General features: G+C 30.9%; 1 protein-coding gene across 4 annotated transcripts in view; it reads left to right on the top strand.

The window, feature by feature from the left end:
* The window catches only part of LOC118186188 (myc box-dependent-interacting protein 1-like), a 59,129-nt gene that overhangs the window by 27,258 nt on the left and 18,364 nt on the right, over positions 1–13,507 (top strand). For all 4 annotated transcript variants that reach the window (XM_035356259.2, XM_085809877.1, XM_085809876.1 and 1 more), the window contains 2 exons: positions 8,810–8,905; positions 10,506–10,613. In XM_035356259.2, the coding sequence (XP_035212150.1) occupies positions 8,810–8,905; positions 10,506–10,613 (204 nt within the window). The remainder of the gene's footprint in view (positions 1–8,809; positions 8,906–10,505; positions 10,614–13,507) is intronic.

Below are 13,507 nucleotides of genomic sequence, written 5' to 3'. Positions count from 1 at the left end.
TTTCTCTAGATTGCCAACAAATCAACTATTCTGCTAAATTTTAAATGTAAACAAGTATGTCTGCTATGGTTAAAAAAAAAATTAGGCCTAGGTGCACCTAAACAACTTTTAACTTGTTGATAATTCTACAACTATAACATGTAGGTTAACTAAAGCATTAAAACCTTAACCAGAAGATAAGAACATAATTCAATCAGTTTTAAAACAAAAAATACACAATATGTAAACATAAAAGAATAAAGAAACTGAGCCGAGTAACAGAGTGGATTTATATATACTTTTGGTGCAGCCGATTGCAACCAAAAATGACGGTGCATGTCAGCATGTTATAGCAGTCCTACATACAAAATTTCTGCGTTCTTAGGTTATTTGTTTCTGAGTTATGGGAAATATATACACATAGATGGCACAAAAAAATCTCTTTTGAATCCATTTTAAATCAGTTTTGCAGTTCGTTTGAGGAAAAAGTGTCCTTTATTCTGTCCTTAGGTATAGATGTCATGCAAAAACATCATTAAATTGCATTCGATAGCGATTAAAATGGATATTTTTGTTGAAATATGGTACTCAGAATTTTTCGTGATTACAATACTTCCTTTACTTCGCACAAAGAAGTAAAAAGAAATAGTTAAGTGGTTAAAGTGAAAAGTTTTCATCTTTATTCTACCTTAAAATAAAACAACTGCAAAACAAAAAACAAAAAAATCTGTATAGCTCTTTTGAAATGTCATAATATTTGGTGACCAGACAAAGGTCCACTGGCCAAAAGCCCATAACAAAGACCCCACTGTGATAATTGCCCATGTGACAAATATCCATGCCGATGAAAGCACACATTGATATAAGCCCACAGTGACAAAACCCCACACCGAATATATATGCTATGTTAAAAGTTATATTTTCCCCTTTTTTTTCTTCAGCTGTACAAAGCAGATTCATAAATAAAGATAAAATAAAAAATAAATTATTGACAAATAATTGAACAATAAATTTAAGTAGCAGAACACATTTCATTGTGGCCTCTGGCTGAATTAAAACCCTATATGTATACAGAGCAGAGGAGTCAATCAAAATAAATGTAATTAAAAATATAGACATGTATGTGTAACTTTGTTATATTTACATGACAAATAAGTCCGACAAAGGGAGGTGAAAGAGAATACTGGCCACACTGCTCCTTTTAATTCTACAAAATTATGAGTATAAAAAGTATGTAAATTTTCATCATATACAGAGAATAATTTATAAAAAATTTAAAAATTCAAGAAAATTTTATATGGAGAATTAAAGCCAAAGTTCATAGTTCTAACTTAATTTTGATAGTAAATACTGATGTAAACAGATCATGTTTGCAAAAATGATTTGTAACATGGGAACATCACATCTGTATCTACTGCAATATGTAATGTCCTGAAACATGATGCCTGTACCCATTACAATAAACACTGCCATAAAACTTGCATCTTGACCCCTTTACTTCTACGTAACATAACACCACAAGCAGTGGTCTATATATATTCAGCACAAGGTGTGCTCTTTTAAATAGTTCTGTTGAATAAAAGGTTTCAACCTTTATCCTTATTCTGTTGTTACTGAACATCATGTTGACTAGCGAGTTTGTTTTCTTTTATGTGATTATGGCAAAAGCGTCGAGGGCTATCCACCTGAGGGGAGGGATGCCTTCATAGAAGATTTTCTAAGAGAACTGGCTTGTATTCGAGCTACACATGGGGGAAACCACGAAAACGTTCATGCAGCCATCCTGTTCACGGGATTCGGACCGAACTACCCCTTGACCACTGTGTGGGCCATGTTGAATAGTGAGAAGTCACCAACAGTCTTATAGAAAGTCATTGACGCTTTGCATGCTCCCATGAACGATTAGACCTTATAACTTGTTTGTTAGCTCTATTCCTGAAGTTAAGATTCAAGCATAAAATGAAATATAAAATTCTATATTTTGCTGGGGTTAGTTTTATAAAAAAATTTTTATTGATTTCAAAAGCAAAAAAAAATTTTGAGCATGTGTTGAGATAAGCAGTATGCATAACTTACATATATTACATTCTAAATGTGACAAAAAAATTTTTTTGATTAGTAGAGTGAATCTCATCTAAGACTTAATCATTTATTTTTGATTCGCGACATTTTCTAGACATTGTGCCTTTGAAAATAAATCTGAGAAAAAGCTCAAATATCAGGGAAAATAAATAATTAGTTTGATGAATAAGAATTAATAAAAAATGAAATAAAAGTTATAGTTTAAAAAAGCGTCAGTCATCCAACTCTTAAGCTTTTCATGAAGGCACAAGGCTCAACAATGTCCAACCGGTTAAAATGCAGTTTACTGATAGTTCGGTCCAAGGTTCACATTCCAGTGGAAAGGCTGACTGTAAGGACGCTTTCGTTGTTTTCTTTTTGTGTAACATGTCTACGAGCGAGTGTCCTTTAAAAAGTCCTTCACGAAGGTATGCCTTCCCTTGGCTTAGTGCCATTTTTTCCTTTTTCTTTTCATGCCCAGTTTGAAATAGTGTCATTTCGTCCACTGCTATCCGCATTTAATCTCGCTTTCCAGTTCAAAAAGTCACTTTATGATTAAGAAAAGATATATTCAGATGAAATGACCCTAACTACTTTGACCTGACTTAGCTTTTGATTTCTAATATTTATTTAACATTTCCTTTAGATAAATTTATTCCAAGCAGAGTAATGAGCTTCAGGCATGTTCAAAAGGTGTGTTTTTCAATCTAATTCGATTTTTGTTTTTTGACAGAAAATCAAGATGTAGCAAGTGTATAACTAAGATGTACATGTTTTACTAAAAAGAGTGTAAGCCCTGTATAAACATGACCGTTCACAGTTTTAAAGGATTTTAGATTTAGATGTGGTGGTCTTAGAAATGTGATGGCAATGTTTGTCTAAAAAAAATACAGGTCTCTTTCAAAAGGCAACCTTTTAGAAATGTCGTCAATAGATATAATTCACTAGAATTATTTTCTTATAGATAATAGAATTAATTTAATCTAATGTCAATTTGAAAATGGCTATTTACACTAGGGATATTTAAGAGCAATATAACTGTAATTTTTCTTTCACAATCACAGGGATAAATAGAAGGGCTAGCTCATTTCTTTGTTCGACTCCTCGCCGACGTGAGCCTAATGGGAGGACATAACAGGCAATAATCTGACGTCACTGTGATGCCACCTGTCCTGATTTCCCGCGTTTAAAACAGTAGTTTCATTGAGCTGCGAGACGATTTTCTAGAGGTTACACATCCCAAATTAATTTTAATAATATATATATCTGTTTTCTAATAATGTATATATTTAAAATAATTTTTATATATGTAGTTTTAGTCAGTTTTTATTTTAAATTCTATATTGTAAAGTATCGTTTACATAATATGGCTTTTTACGCTGCAGTAACGTGCCGTAGCACTTACAGAAGTATGAAAGGATGAGATATTTTATTTCATGGGACCAAAGGATCCAAATGACAGTTTACTTTTGACGAAAGAATGGATACACAAATGTCCAAGAGAAGATTCTATTAATGTGAAGAGCGGAAAAATCTGCAGCGAACATTTTCTATGCAGTGTTTATGAAGATGATATGAAAAATCGCTTGTTTGGATAGCCACAAAAAGAAACTGTTGAAATGGAATGCTGTGCCAAAAGTAAATTATGATGACAATAATAAATCAAATTTTAATGATTTTGAAATAAAACTCACAAATGAAAATGTAGATCATCCTGAATGTTTAAGGATAAACAAGAATGCATTGATAATTTGAAGAACAAAATAATATCCTTAGAAAATTGTATTAAATTGTATTAAAGTATTGAAAAATAGAGAAAAGAAAAATTTTAGAATGTTTGTTCAGCGACAAAGAAGGTGGACGACATCTAGACAGAAATTGGTATCAGAAATTAAAATATCAAATAGCGAAATTTGGGGGGGGGGCACAAATTGGAGAATTTGGAAAAAATTCTAAAGCCTATTTTTATAAAGACTTAGATTAATACATTACTGAAAAAGAAGAAAAAAAAATCAGGTGGACTAGTGAAAATATTTCACGTTGCATTGTCGTAAGAGCTCTGTCATCTTAAAGCTATGATTTTTGGAAAGAAAAAAAATTAAGAAAAAAATTGGAATATTTTACCTAGTATTATGAAATTAAAGAAATGGTGTTTATTTTATTTTTTAGTGTTTTCTAAATCTTAGTGTAGTCCAAGAATTCAAAGTAATGTTCTTACTCTAAAGAAGGAAAGAGGCAAATATTTGTATTCTGTAGAAAAAAATATGCATTCTCAGTTTCGACAAAATGCATATAGATTGAAAACTCTGCTATGACTCTAAATTGGACTAAGTTCGTTCTTTTTAAAAAATGTGCAGTTTGTTTTAATCAGAGGTCTCATTTCGCGCTCTGCCTCAAATTACTGAGAAACCGTGTTTTAGATAGAGGATTTGTTTTAGAAGATGTAACTGTTTTAAATTTTGATATTATTAACGAGGTTTTAAATAGAGATTGAGAAGAAATCAAATTGTGTCACAAACTAAAACCAAATTATTTAATGGTCAAGGAAAACGAGAGACAAAAAGTCGCTCCAGAGAAGACATTATTTTCAAAAAGTACCACAAAAGGTATACTCTACCCCACAGGAAATCAGAAAGCATCTGACTTCTATGAGTTAATAGATAATATCTTCAGTATTATGAATAGTACCAAAATAGTACCAACAAGAATAACAAGTATTTAACAAACTAATTTTGTTAAGTACTTGTTACAAATTCTTATTGTATCCTTCGTAACTAATTATTGATTAGATTCTGTGCTAGATAAGCATTCTAGATAAAATATAATAGTATAAAACATCAAAGTAATTGGCATAAAAACACCTGCTTCCTTTACTCACACTTTTGAAAAATTAAATAACTGTTTTAGGTACTCTGAATAAAGCTATTTTGTCAAAATTAAGGTAACAATCTTATATACATTTATTTAATTGTAATATAGATATAAGTATAAATTACAAAATTATTTAAAAAATATCTATTAAGAGAATTATAACAATGTAAAATTTACAATTAGGCAAAAAAATCAAACATAGGTTAGCAGAAATGTTGCCATATATGTCATATATGTTTAAACTTATGTCAATGTAAAGTTGTTTTTTGAGTAAATTTAAATAGCTGCTATTATAGTTATCTTAGAAGCAGTATAAAAATTCTCTCAGTTAGCATGCAATTAAAGAAATGATTAGAAATAAACATGCATTAAATAAAAAAACATGCAAATAAAAATTTAAAAAAACCACGGAACTCTATGTTAAAAGAGTAGCACATTTTATCTATTATTTTAAAATTGAGTAAGCATTATTAAATTTTTTAATGGTTCAGTCTAAAATGCATAAAGCAGTAACATTGCCTCTTCCAAATTATAGCTATCTTTCACACACAGCTCATTTTAAGCACTGGTTCAAAAACGCTAATTTCCAAGCTGTGAATTATATTGGCGTGCTCAGTGTCATCATGGCTACATCATCACTTCTCACTTTCTGCTTCAGGGGGAAAAGCTCTATGAGCTAGCCCTTCTCTTCTAAGTCCTGTCACAATCAACCGTTATACAAGATTAGCTGCTTCCTGTATTTTTTCATGTTACGTAACTGATATCTATACATCTTTAACAAGTATACAGCAAATGCAAGGCAAATTATTAAAAAATTACAATTTGAAACATTAATATTAGTTTTCTATTATGCTACATAATACTATTAATGAATGATGAATTTATATAGTATATATACTAAGAATCTAAAAATGATGAACTTTGAATGTGATGACTCTATAAATATATATTAATGTAGTTGCAAAATTTTATTAGATGTTATTATATGCATAGTTCTTTATAATCTTATTAAACTCTAATAAAATACTACATATTTATTAGTATAGTTTGAGGTGATTGTACTTAAATTTGTAGATACGTTGACTTCTAAGAGTTGTTCCATCCCCCCAAAATAAATAAATAAATAAAATGAAAATTAAAAACACTATTCCAAATTGCTGTAGTTGAAAGATTAAGAGGTTACACTTGGAATTCATCTTCTGACAGTGTGTCAGCTCACAGTTTTAATTCATTCAGAAATCTAAAAGAAAATATCTCTAGATAATCACCAAATTATAATTCTTACATTCAAAAAAGCTTTCAATCAGAAATATGTTTAAACTTTGATAATAAGCTCAGTCTAAAGTAAAGAATAAAATATCTCTTAACCAAGTTTTCATTGTGCTTAATTATATAAAACTGTTTCAATATCATTTAACTAAAAAGGAAGAAAATAAAATTCAAGTGTTTTTCAATGAAAACATTAATAGTTTTAATAATGAAACATAATTATACTTAATCTCAGCCATATTACTTTAAAAATAGCATGTGAGAAATTTCACAGCAATATTTTTCATTTTCACGTACACATACACCAAAGTTAAATAAGCAAATAAATAATAAAATGCGTTTTGAGATTTATCATTGAAACGTTATAGCTAATCACTTAATCAGAAAGCAGAAAGTTTGCTTTCAAACTAAAAATAAACAAAGTAATGATAAAATATACAGACATATTTTTGAGACATTAAAATTCAAATCTGAATACTCCATTTACTATAACTAAAATTATAAATACATTTTATTGAAATGAAAAATCATAAGCCCCTTTTGATTATGTGTTCTTTTATCAATGTGCTCTTTCATTGTTGTGGGTATTTGTCACGTGAGCAATTATCACAGTGGGCTTTTGTTGTGTGTGCTTTCATCCAGTGGGCTTTTGTTTGGGAACGTAATATTTTTACCTGATGTAGGAAAGATTGAGTGAAAAATAGATTTGCTTCTCAGATTACCATTTTCCATTTACTTCAGCAGTTAGCCCACTTTTGTATGCAAATGATACCTAAAAGAACAAAAGAAATGTGAATACCAGCTTTCATTTCTGTTTTAAAAAAATGTGGCTTCCTGTGCAGTAAACTCATTATTTTGACAACATATATAAGAATTACACCATGTTAGCTTGACTGAATTGTGACATAAGAGCTGAGCATATAAACTCTTAAGTATTGAAACTTGCATCATGAAGCCATTATGAGCAATCATACAAAGTCAGAATTTCATTTAATTGTAGTGTCAGAGTTCACATTATTAATAGCTTTGCTTCTGGTTCTTTTAAATGAGAAATATGAAACGTTTTTCATGCTTTTTATTATGTAAAATGTGGAAGCATTAAACATTATCATTTCTTTGCCCCAAAGAAATAAAAAATCCCTAAGAATAAGATGTCCCTAAGAAATAAAGAATTTTAGTATTTCTACTTAGGTTTTACGTGATAGCAGTAATGAAAATTAATAAAATGAAAATTAAAAACACTTCCAATGTTCAGCAGCTGCTTATGGCTTTACCCCTAAACTTTGGTTTGTGTGTAAACATATTGTGTGATTAAGTCTGATAACAGTAAGCTGTAGTGGAACACTATAAAAGCAAAGTTGTTAACATGAATGTAATTTGCAGTTTTCATTTGAATGTGATCATTTATACCTTTATGTGTATTTGTGTAAGCAAGATATATTTAATTTTAATTGTGCAACATTTAACTCCAAATGCAGCTCATAAACAATTGATTGAGGTATACTTTGAATGTACAGTGAGAATTCAGTATGTGAGAGAATGATGTAGAATTCTTTGTGAAGAGAGGAGCAGATATTTGTTATGAGCATTGCAGTAAGAGAACAACTGTTGATAACTTGCTACCGGCATCAAGACTTTGAAAGTGATTTTAGAATGCAAGAAAAAAATTCACAATGATATTTTTCATTTTCACATACACATACCAATGTTAAATAAGTAAATAAATAATAAAATGTGTTTTGAGATTTATCCTCGAAATGTTATAGCTAATCACTTAATCAGAGAGCAGAAAGTTTGCTTTGAATCTAAAAATAAACAAAGTAGTGATAAAATATACAAACAGGCATATTTTTGAGACATTAAAATTCAGATCTGAATACCCCATTTACTATAATTAAAATTATAAGTACATTTTATAGTAATGAAAAATCATAAGTCCCTTTTGATTATGTGGGCTTTTATCAATGTGCTCTTTCATCAGTGTGGGTATTTGTGAGCCTTTTTTTTTTTTTTTTTTTTTTTTTTTTTTATCTTTTTCTTTTCAAAATTATGTATTTTATTTTGAAAATCTGGTAATGTCATATGAGTGGAGTTCTGTTGCAGGAAATGCAGGCCAAAATGTGGTGGTTGAACATACATGTTGCTTTTTTCTAGTTTGCATTATTGTTAGATCAGATACGTGTGAATCATTTTTAGCTTGAAGAAATGCAATACTGGAATAAAATATATCTAAATTTGAAAATAGTCAGGTCATCTCCTTTCATCATTGTATCTTGGGATTAACAAGATAAACTTGTGAAATTCACCTGAAATGTCACACACCTGGAGTCTTTAAATGCTGATTTTTATTGTGCAGTTACAAAATTAAAGCAGTCAGTTTGTACATAGCTTGTCCTTGAAGATATGGTGTTATCTCATTGTTCATGAATGATCGAGGTGTCAAGATTTTGATTCGTTCTGAGAAAGAATCTTGCCACCTGCATACCACAATAAGAAAAATATTGTTAAATACCAAGATTGCACTGTAATGTAGTCATGTTTTAATTTATTTTTTAAATAAAAAAAATAATTTTGATTCAATCAATTCTGTTTATTTGTTCATGTAAAAACATGCATCTCATTTTTTTAGACACTGAACCAGAATTTTGAAGACTTTTGTGAAAAGATAAACAATCAACTGTTAACTCCAGTAGCATCTTACATAGCTCAATTTCCTGAGCTGAATGTGAGTATTGATGCAGCTTGAATTTTATTAAGTTATGGCTAATTAGGTTATATTCGATGTTTTCACTTTATTACCTGAATTTAGAACTTTTATTTGATATAGAAATGATACTTATTTAGCAACTGTGATATTCATGAAAATATAAATTATTGCAATTTGAAATGGATAGCATTTTTTTTTTTTTCTATTTAATCTATTTCAGTTTTTATTTATTGCAGCAGTTTTTATGCACATCATAAATGTTATCAATTATTAACTTTTAAAGGTTGCTCCTTGCAATGATGGATGCTGATATAAGGCATGGCAGGGAAACATATAAATACCTTACGTCATCTTATGTCACATTCTGCAGCTGCTGCTATAGTCTACTGATATGCTGTTGGTAATGCAGCTGATAAACTAGCTTGTCCAGGACACATTTAATTGCAAAGGCATCTGGGATTCCACAGGCTGAAGGAGAGCATTAATGCATTGGAGGCTTTCTTTAATGATATAAGCTGTTTTTGATTGTGTATTCTCTTGCTAGAAAATATTCCAGACACTTGGCATGAACAGCAGTGCTACATATAGTGCACACCATTATATTGGTGTGCCATTCAGCAGACTTATTGATGGGAGGATGGGCTGATGCTCCATCAAGCGCAAATGTTGTAATAGTCAGTCCCAAGCCAGAATTAGAATTCGGGAATGTGCATTACAATCATATGTCTGTCCAGGATTCGCAAGCATGGCATTCTTCAGGTGCAGCTTTGCTTTTGAGAAAATAGGATGCTTTATACCTGATGTGTGGATCTTTAGTTGTTCATGTTGAAGCTGCTGATTTGCAACTTGTTGCTGTACCAGCCTATCCTTTCTTGCATATGTTTTTCTGGTTATTCTGCACATTTTCACATAAATTGTGCAGTGCTATCTTTTGGTGAAGTTTTGAATTGAAACCTATCTGATGCAACAAAAAATCTGCCCTTGTGATAAAGCTTTGGTTGTAAACCATACTTTGATATGCTGATATCCAATGCTAAAAGAATTTCTTTTTGTGATAAGTTTTTGAGTTGAAACCACACTTTGTTTGCCAATTTCAATCCAGAGCCTGAAGCAGTTGTAGATTGTTGTATATGTAGGCATTCATTTCAAGCTATGGCCATAATAATGTAAGTAGAATTATTTTCTGTTCTTTTAAGGTATGCAGTCTATTACAGTGAGTTGAATTTTGCCACAAATGAATGAAAATAAATAGAATTGATTATGTGACTAATTTTATTTTAATTGTTGCATTGTGATCATTATATCACCTCAGTATCTGGAAAAGTTAGGCCCTTTGTTTTTCATCATTTTTTAGATCAAGCATTAGATAATACAAAATCAGTTGTGCTCTGATATGTTTAATATGATTTTTGTATCATTGCAGAACATAAACTTATTTAAGATTATACTTTTCTGTCATTTTATCATTGAATGTTTTCTCTAAGTAGTATGCTTATTTAAATTATGTTCTAGAATAGTATGTTTTCTTTTCAATTTGTTAAACACCCCAAGAAAAATAAACTTTTTATGTTTTACCTTTTCTTGCAAGTGAAGTTAAAACTTGTTTGTATTTGTATAGAACAAAATAGCTAAGCGAAATCGAAAATTGTTGGATTATGACAATTGCCGCCATAATTTGCAGAATCTTCAAACTTTGAAAAAACGGGAGGAGGCAAAAATTGCCAAGGTAATTGAATTTCTTCAGTTTTTAAGCATTGATTAATGTAGTGATTTTGGAGCAAATAGCTTCATATTTTTATGTACAGTTGAGATATATATAAGGAGTGGCATGATAAGTAAAACTGGTTGCCTTTGCTGATGCTGAAAAAAGTTCAATATATTTTATAGAACAAAATAGTAATAGAAAGAAACCATAGACCTTTTCAGACATGTAATGCATAGAAGGTTTAGTTGAAAACATGATTAATTTTTATTTTTTATCCTGACCAATAATAGTAAATCCTGAATGAATGCAATGAAAAAAAAATGTAGAGTTCTAACTTTCAGCTAAAAATCAAGTACATAAAGTAGTGTCAGTAATTAAAAAGAACAAAACATATGTTGCCAAAAAAATGAAGGAGAAGTTCATTTTTCTGTGTTTGTTCTCCCATGTATATTCATGTGACAGAAATGTTGAGGCAACATTATAATAGCATAGAAATTCTTTATTCATTTAGGAACGTAACACAGCATGAATTCAAATGCTGTACGATTCATAGCTGATGTTGACACTGGTAATCATGAAGCAGTTTTGACAGACTGTGCATGTAAGGAAATATTTTTTAGAGATTATGTTTGAGCAATAATTATTTCTGTCCCTGTAATGACAGGTTTTTTGCATAGAATTCTTCAACACTTGTGTGCAAGACTTTGCTTGTATGTTACTAAAATGTTGCTGTAAAGTTTCTGCCATTCAAAAGAATATTTTCTTTGCTGGTTTGCATTCTTAATATGAAGGGGGTAACATTTTTAATTTGGCTGTGTGCTGGATGTTACCCTCCGCATATGCAAAATCAGTGCAATTGGCAGTCTGCCATTGGAATATGTCAGTCATTCAGCTGTGTCTCTCCCAAATGCCTACAACTTAGTTGGGTATATGCGGACACTGAGTGCCATTCCTTCCGTACAAAATAAAATGTATGTTTATTATTAGCAAAAAAGGTTTTTTAATTAGGTTCTTTACTCATCATTGATTAGCCCAAAGGGCTTGAATATGTTAATTTTTGCTAATTTGATAGGTAGCTTGCAGCTAATATTTTGTGTGAAAAGTCAGTCTTTGTAACAAGCAAGGTGGCATTTTCTGTATATGTGTTTTGTGAGTAACAGTCAAAAATTCACTTTCACTGGTGGTGAAACCCCTATTATGAGCACCTAATCTGCATCCTGCATGTTTTCTGCTAGATACAGGTTCTGTGAATGTGAGGATCTAATTCATGATATGTAATCTGAAGAAAGGCCCATCTGCCATAATCTAATGTTAACAAACCTGTTGGTTGAGGTAATTCTGTGATAAAAACATGCTTTTATCTGAGTTAGTGAATACCATAAATGAGTGAAAGTGATCTGCTTTAAATATTAGCTAGTAATACATATAGGTTTATAAAGTCTCCTCAAAATTGTCATCTGGAGTCTTCCTTTGTCATCAATTGTCATCTCTTTATTCAGATATTTTTTATTGACCAGTGGTGTCCATTGATTCATATATGTTTTCTTCATATGCTTAATCACTTACTTACCCTTAACTGTTAGACTGTGTGCCCAGTGCTAGACAGAACAGGCTATATTTCCCCACTTATTTTGGTTTAGACAAGATGAAGGTCCTGTTAAGACATGAGTGTGCCTAATTTTCTGCATAAATGTAGAAAGAGACAGTTCTGTATGATTTTAAGTTTCTTATGGACTTGAAAATGGTGTATGTGTTTATCTAGCACATTCTGTCAGGTAACCAGAAATTGTCGGCCTTTTATATAAAAATTTAGGAAACTACGTAGAATTTCAAAAATGATTTTATTCAACAAAAGGAGTTAGGAAATTGCCATTTCCTAACATAAATTCATGCATAAGAGAGGAAATGAACACTGTCTCCAAGAGTACCTTGGAATGAGCCCACAAACAAATATATCTCGATCTGTTTGGAATCAGAGCAGCTGCGAACTCCATATCCCTTCATTACTTTGCATTCATAAGAACAACAGGTCATAAGATCGACACTAGTTACTACCATCCAGTTGACACAATAAAGTAGAAATTTTGATAACGATTTAATTGTAAGTAAATGTTATTCACATTTGTCCCCTTTACAGAGTTTTCACTGGCATATAGCGATGTTAGCATACAGTGGACATTGCATGATGTAGCCAACGATTGTAATTAGCAATAACACTTAATGAAGGTGCAAACAAGTGTGATTTAATTTTTCTTTTTAATCTTTAAGGTACTTGTGTCAATCGCACAGAAATAACTAAAATTCTTTTTTTTTTTTTTTTTTTTTTTTTTTTTTTTAGCTGTCTTGTCCATTCTGCATTGACAGATAGGATGTCAGTTTTATGCAGTGTGCTGCATTCCCCACAACTGTGCCCATTTAGAGGCTTTTGACACCAAAATTGGATTATGCATGAAAAGCAGGCAAATTATAGTAACTGGCCATGGAACTTTCTATCATGAGAAACCCCAATATCAAAGTGACTTTAAATATAGTTTGTAATTAAATGCCAAAGTGGTATTAATTTTTTTTTTTAATGTGACTACCTTTATTTTTGCCAGTCTTTCATTTCTAAGCTCTCATTTGCATGTGGTTTTCCAGAGCGAAAGGAACATCTGCATCCACTTACATCTTTGTCAGGAGTATCTGAAATATCTGCAGTTTCTGAACAGTGGCAGCATTTAAAATGCTAATTAATATATATTTGGTGTTTGTCTGTGTTACCATTTCAAATTATACCTTGTACATATTCTGGGGTATTTTTCTGTTTTGTAATGAGAGCAAGAAGGAAGCAGAGAAACTAAGTTAGAGGCATAAAATACTATAGGCTCCAGATTCCAGAATTCATTTTCCTAACTTCAGGATTTCTTTGTTCGATA

This window comes from Stegodyphus dumicola, chromosome X2, assembly GCF_044657685.1.
Source record: "Stegodyphus dumicola isolate Sdum_Otavi_A_Nest chromosome X2, ASM4465768v1".
NCBI lineage: Eukaryota > Metazoa > Arthropoda > Arachnida > Araneae > Eresidae > Stegodyphus > Stegodyphus dumicola.
The sequence above is the reverse complement of the archived record's forward strand: the minus strand, read 5'-3'. Positions and strand labels throughout refer to the sequence as shown.